The 7114-nt window shown below is 39.6% G+C and overlaps 1 protein-coding gene across 2 annotated transcripts in view; it reads right to left on the bottom strand.

Moving 5' to 3' along the window:
• The window catches only part of CADM1 (cell adhesion molecule 1), a 320221-nt gene that overhangs the window by 19677 nt on the left and 293430 nt on the right, over positions 1-7114 (bottom strand). Inside the window, exon 9 of one of the 2 annotated variants that reach the window (XM_006912791.3) lies at positions 4026-4058. The exons of the other annotated variant lie outside the window; for it this stretch is intronic. Within the exon in view, the coding sequence (XP_006912853.1) occupies positions 4026-4058 (33 nt within the window). The remainder of the gene's footprint in view (positions 1-4025; positions 4059-7114) is intronic. 2 annotated transcript variants of the gene reach the window in all.

Genomic DNA, 7114 nt, shown 5'->3' with positions numbered 1-7114 from the left:
GATCCATTGAAGTAGTTACCTAAGGACACTGGACTAGGGTATAAACATGTACCTAGCACAAGCCAAACGTTTTGAAACCGAAAGTGAAAGTGAAAAATTATCCTAGAGGGGTTCCCAGTTTGAGTCTTACCACAACTCTATACTGAACTAAAAACTATGTTAAAACTCATTTGGGAGCTCTAAATTCATGAGATCATCAGCATATAATGTAACAAGAGGTGGAAGGCAAAAGGACAGGTAGATCTGAAAATACTAAAATAGTGTGTCAGAGAGAGAGAGATAGAGAGAAAGAGAGAGAGAGAGAGAGAGAGAGAGAGAGAGAGAGAGAGAGAGAGAGAGAGAGACCTCAAACCCAGAGGAAGCCAGCTGACTGCAGTGCAGCAAAAGCACAAGCACTATTCCAGAACATGGACATGCTGTCTGTCACCCAAAACCTCACATGGGGGAGGTGGGTGGGATGGGAGGGGACACACAGGGTGGAAAAAGAACAAGGCACAAGACACTTAACGGAGAAGCGCCCACATCTGAACAAACAAAAACCATCACACGCACCCACACATCAATAACCATAATAACGACTATACCATCCGTGCTTTAAGTCACTCATGCATTTCTGCCATCAAGTTCAGACCAGGTGTACCAGGATTTGGCAGAGTGTGTTTTGCATTGCTCAACATGCACACATAACACAGGATTCTTCCTGTCCAGGCCTTAAGGATGAGCTCCAAAAATACAAATGCTCAAGATCCTTATTCAAAAAAGACCCCTTCGGTTACCCTAGTCTAAAAATTCCACTCTTACACTCACATTTATCTTCACTATCAATTAGATCCTTAAAAACACATTGTGGCTGATTATTGTTTGGTTTCTTTTTGGAGAAAATCCATTTGATTTTGAATCATGCCCATGCACTTCTAACCTTCCAATACATGCTTATTATTATTCTAATCAGATATTGGTAAGAACAAATGGTCAACATACATAAACAACTGGTATACTTCATACATACTCTAGCAACACAAGCATGAATAAAATACTTTAATGAGTCTTCAAAGGGAAAGCTTTTTGTAAAATTACTTTTTGTCCTTTTTTTACGAAAGAGAAATATGGAAGGAAATCCAGTATAAAAACTTTTAAGACCAGTAAAATGGTCACAACTGACTGACCTAATATGTCTTGTCATTTAAGTTGCCAAGTTATCAAACCACATTTTTCTAGGCCCAGATCCCCACCATGAACATCTCAAGATTATTAAATGAATCTAAGTCAAATGGTTGCTGCACTAAAGAAGTTTGGTTTTATGGGTTTTAGCCATAATTCACTCAAATAAAATCAGTCCTGTATCTTCATCTATTTGGAAATCTGGTCCCTGCTTTGTAAATTCCACCATATTCCTATTACCGTTTCTATCCTGATAATTGACCTGGAAGACTTTTTCCCCTCTGTCCAGTAAAATTCTAGATATTACTTTGGCTTTCATTAAAGCTTTTTGCTGTGGGCTGGAGAGTATGCTGTTCAACATAGTGGTAGGACCCCTCTGTGGGCACGTTATAAGGATTTTAGGCAAGTTGGAGAATGTATTTATAAATGGACTATTTAGGGATCAATCTGGGTTATCACTTCTCTCCTGCTATTAAAGAATCATATATATGGTTGAAAATATATTATTCTGATATGTATTATCCTGATATATATGTGTGTGTGTGTGTGTGTGTGTGTGTGTGTGTGTATAATTTATTTATTCTTTTTTCCTCCCCAAATCTCTTGGCTGTAGGTATATTTGTTAGGTATTGCCAGTCAATAACATCCTACTGAGGTATTGCTGGCTTGAACACTGTCCCGGAACTAATAAGACAGTGGCTGCTGCTCACAGCACACAGACATCTGTTTCTTGCCAGAGGAATGCTATAAAATCCTATTCCAAGTGTCTCTTTATTATACCAAACAAAGAGATCACCTTCACTTTCTCTCTCTCCAGAGAAAGACCCGATTGAAAACAGTGGCCTAAAATCAGGACTGGCCCTAAGTAAACTTTTCATTTTTCAGGTCAGGGGACATATTTCCTATTTTGAATGCCCCACCCAACTCCAAGGCCTACATCCATTAGAATTACGTTAAGTACATGAATTTTACTGAAGGGACCTAGAAAATAGAACTCTGGAGTCTTAGGAGATACGTAATCAATATTTCTTCAAAGATCTCACAGAATTTGGGAATCTTATGGCTACATTTGACCCTGGAGTTAATTATAGGAAGCTCAGAACTTAAAGCATCTTAAAAAGAAGAGAACAAAATCTCTTGAACTACATTAAAATGGCCTTAAAGCTCTGAGAATAATCGATAAAAGTCAGGAAGTGCTCAATTAATGATGAAACCCACAAATAACTAAGCTTAATGGAGTGCAATGCCTGAGATGTAGCAAGCACTATGGGGCATTACCTTAGAAAGTGGAAGTTTTATACCTAATTGATTTTTCATGATTGTCAGTGTATTTGGCCCTTTAACTTGTTTTATGAACTTTTTCCTTTGCACAAACGGCAGTGTGAGGTAGGAGTCGGGTGGAAGGGCTATACTGCTTCCTCAAAATTCCTCATCAGAAAGTCCAAATACGGGGGTGATCTGCCAAGCACCAAGGCCAGTTTACACAGGGCAGGTTTTGCTTAGAGATTTTCAACAGATGAGTCCTCAAATGTAGGTCTATTTAAGGAAGCAAGTCTATGCTAGGGAGAGATGTTGCTCTAAAAGTTGAATGAACAGTACAGGGTTGGCCGATCACCTGTAATCATTTAAATCAGGGGTCCCCAATCCCCGGACTGCAGAATGGTACTGGTCCGTGGTCTGTTAGGAACTGGGCTGCATAGCAGGAGGTGAGCGGTGGGCAAGCGACCGAAGCTTCATCTGTGTTTGCAGCCGCTCCCCAGCGCTAGCATCACAGCCTCAGCTCCACCTCAGGTCATCAGGCATCAGATTCTCATAGGAGCCTCAGTCCCTGATGCCAAAAAGGTTGGGGACTGCCACTTTAAATAATAGATTTCAACCCTTTACAACATGCAAAGTCATCTAAGTAAGATCTTTACCAAATAATTCCCTTGGATTCAATTATTAAAATTCAGCCGATTTTTTAATGAACATATCTATCTATCAGCATAGTTAGATTTGAGCTAATAAAGTAGTACATAGATGAAACACGATTTTAATTTTTCGACTGGAGAAACCTAAAAAGTTAATAGACTTATTCCACCCTAGTAAATAAGTCAGTGGTGGAATTGGGGAAAGGATTTCCTGATGCTTCTTCATCTTTCTGTTAAAATCTTAACTAAGATTTTAGTATTTTTCCTACAAGATACCAACAACACAAAAGAATTTTTTTTTTAAAGTCCCAGCTAATGCTGTTAAAATATTCTTGCTTTGGAAATGTTTCTTGCCAAATGTTAGCATAAACTTTTATGCACACAGAGATTAAAGGTGAACCAGAAATGGAGTTGTAGAGGTAAACACAACTGGGGACATAATTAAAAGAGCAATAATCTTCCTCATCACTACCTCATGAATTGAAACAGGAATCTTCTGCTCTGACCTGTCCTTTAGTCTCAATTACTAAGTGACACAAGTGACTCCACTTCGACATGTACCTGGGAGTCTAGTCTATAAACGAAGAAAGCAACTGGCCCTTTAATTCAGATGCTATGATTTTTAGGCAAATATTAGTTTTTTTTTTGAAGTCCCTTGTTTCTCAGTGTCTGGTGGGGTTATCTAAATAAGGACTATGTGCCACTGGAACTCCTGCCATTCCAGCCAGCCAGTGAGGAAGAGGCTGCACCTCAGATTGCAACCATTGGCTACTGAACTCACAACAGAAATGACAAGACTCGACATCTTTCAAGCCTTTAAAAATTGTAGTATATTTATGAGATCAGTCTACTTGAAACACGATTGCCCTTGAAGACTACATTTCTCTTTTTCCCAGGCTTGCCTTGCCTCTCAGCAGTGCTGAGAAAGTAGATAAACAGTAATGTGATACCAACCGTGAACTGCTGGTTCTGTCGTCGCCGTTGTGTCTACAGACGGGAACAGAGGATTGGAGGAAGGGAAGAAACAGGAGGAACGGCATGCAAAAAAAGGGAAAATGGAAAAAAATGGAACAGATAATATATGAGCAAGCTTTCAAAGAACATCGCGTGACAAGCAATAATAAATGAAAAGCCAAAAGCATTTGAAGTGAGTTGCACTGTTTTAAGACATGCCTTCAGCTCAAAGCTGCGAGCCAGTGAGGAAAACAGTAAATTCTTTGGTTCTGGGGGTCTTGCCAGGACACATCTACTTGCTAGTCAATAGTCAGGGGAACATGCAAAATGACGAGAAACGCCAGTGAAAACTCAGTGACTGGTAGGTGGCTCTTAACGCATCAAGGCTCAGGACTGTGACAGAAAAGCTCAGCCAAAAGGCTGGCTAAACAATGGATTCATACATTCAAACATTGCCTTTGTTTTAACCCAACCCACCTGGGCACTCGGGCGTCATGACTGCCAATTAGGCTTCACTGAATCAACTGCACTTTCGGATGATTTTATGGCTTATGGTCAGATGCTTGGAGATGAATATATGGGTTCAAGTTTTCTATCCAGTGTGCTATTTCGGCAGAGTTCAGCTGGAAAGTTCAATTAACTGGGAGGCCATGGGAATGAACATGTTAAAGGTTTTCAGATTAGTTTCTGTACACACACACATACCCCGCTAATCCATTCTCCACTCTGCAGATCTTACTATGTTACGATCTAAAAGCAGAAGTCTGTCGTGGAAACGCCCAAGTCCACATAATTTGCCAAATGACACTTCTAATCATGTGATATTTCAAAAATTAAACTCTCTAGCCATTCCTTTGCTCACAATTCAGAACCACATTCACTGCCGTGAGCTGCCAGTCCCGCCTTCATGGCTGCATTAGTAGATAGCATGTAATTTTTTTTCATTGCCAAATGCCTGTGCTGTGCTAGAAAATGTAGTTTGTCTCTTTCCTCTTCTAGTCCTGATGCTGTTCTAGTTTTCTCCTTTTACCAGGCTTCAAAACTAGGCCTGCCATACTGGTACCTCATCACAGGAAATTCCTCAAGGGGCTCAAGAAATTTTCTCTTTCTTTTTGGCTAGAGGGGAAGTGGGATAAATACCTAATAAAATGAACAACGACATTCTTTTTCCAGAGTCATTTTAACACCACTATTCTAGCCAACTTCATTCCAGTGTCAACCTATCTGTCCAGGTTTTAATTTTCAGTTCTACACCTCTCAAATATGTTTCCTTCCACATTGCCCCTCTGGCCAGAAAGAAGTAGACACTGACACATGAGCTGGTCATCTCTAGCTGGACTGGGATTCTGGATGAAAACCGTAAGTAGATACTGGTCCTTTTTTATAATGCAGCTACTTAGCTGGTAGTTATTTTCATGAGTTCTGGAGACTTCGAAAGACTTTCGGACTCAACACAGGCAATGTTTAAATGCACTAGAATGATGAATAGAACTTTTATTTTATTTTTTTTTCAAATGAGCCTGGTGCTTCTGATTTATAAATACAACCCGTGAATTCACACTGGTGTTTTTCTTCAGTTGGCATGCTTTCCTTAGGATCCTATACCATCAAAAATTTAGCCCTTCCAAGGAGCCAGAATTAACCAGAAGTCTGAGAGGCCACTGTAACTTAATATAATTTTTAACTGGGTTTCTGAAGAATAGACGAAGGAAAGAAAAGCATAAAATATACCATATAAGAACACGATACTTACAAGTCAAGTCTGTATGCATAAAATAGCAGTAAAAAAAAACAATACTGAAAATTGTACAGTCGAAACATCTCTACGCCAGATTCTCATGACGCAGTTGACATATCTCCTTACTTGAAACATCCGAGTCAAGTGTTAGTTTGAGGTGCTTTCAATTTGAAGGGCAAAATCAAATGCACATTTGTACAGAAACACTTATATGCATATTAGTACATTTTTATGGCTAGGCACTGGCTCTTTTCCCAAACAGAAAAAGCAATAAACACTTTGGCTCATTATTTTTATAGTAGCATTTCTAATACGCCTTATTTTCACCAGGTAAATCATTAGATAAAATGAAAGAAAGGGGGTGGAGAAAAACCTAAGGGTTAGAGTCTTCAAAAATAATATCTTAACAATAACCAGTGACTCTCCACTTTACTGTCTTCCTACAGCACAACATAATGTTGGCTTTATGATGAAATTAAGCTAAGTGAAGCTACACATCAGCTTCTATGTGGGTACTAGAAAATAAATAAAGGAAAGTTCACAGTGCAGCTTGCTTCCCCATTTTGGGGATGGGAAATCCATCAATTGCACCCAAAAGGGGAGGAGAGAGGGATGTTGAAAAGGAAAAAACATATTCTGAAACAGTTAAAGGCAAACACAGGTTCAAGTCAAACGACACAGTTACTGCAGCTGGTAATGGCAAAACCGTGGCCAGCGATGGAGCAGGAGACTGCAGCAGTTTAGCTGAGGGCGTATCCGGGGAGTCGGGAGTCGCTGATTCCATTTCTCTAAGAGCATCTGGTGTGCTATCTGAACAGAGGCTATTTCAAGTAAAGAATTAAAAAAAAAAAAAAAAAATCTTCAGAAGTGACTTTGTGCTCCCCGCAGGAGAGCACTGTGACAGGATCTAATTCTCCTCCATAACTGCATTATGACTTCATGCAGAAACCGCAGACACCCTGGCTCTGAGGTGGGCGCGGCTCTGTGAAGCAGAGATTTAAGGGCATCTTAATCACAAGACTGGAAAGATGCGCAAGCTCGTGCTGTGAATCGACTTGTAGGGTCACTCTATATTGTTTGATAACATTCTAAGTGTACAACAGGCAAAATGGAAATAGTGAATTTCCAGTATGTCATAAATGCTGTAATTAGCTTGAAAAATGAGAGTGCCTAATTGCCCTAACAAAAGCTCTTTTAAATTTCATTTTGTTGCTGTCTTTAAAGAATCACCTTTGAGCTAGGCCTATGAGGAAAAGAGGTCACAGAAAGTTGAGCTGGACTTAGGTGGAGTAGAGTTAGAAATTCAAAAGGCTTCGCTGAGCTATTGTCTCCATTTTAATTTTAATTACAA

Source organism: Pteropus alecto, unplaced genomic scaffold, assembly GCF_000325575.1.
Source record: "Pteropus alecto unplaced genomic scaffold, ASM32557v1 scaffold224, whole genome shotgun sequence".
NCBI classification, from domain to species: domain Eukaryota; kingdom Metazoa; phylum Chordata; class Mammalia; order Chiroptera; family Pteropodidae; genus Pteropus; species Pteropus alecto.
The sequence above is the reverse complement of the archived record's forward strand: the minus strand, read 5'-3'. Positions and strand labels throughout refer to the sequence as shown.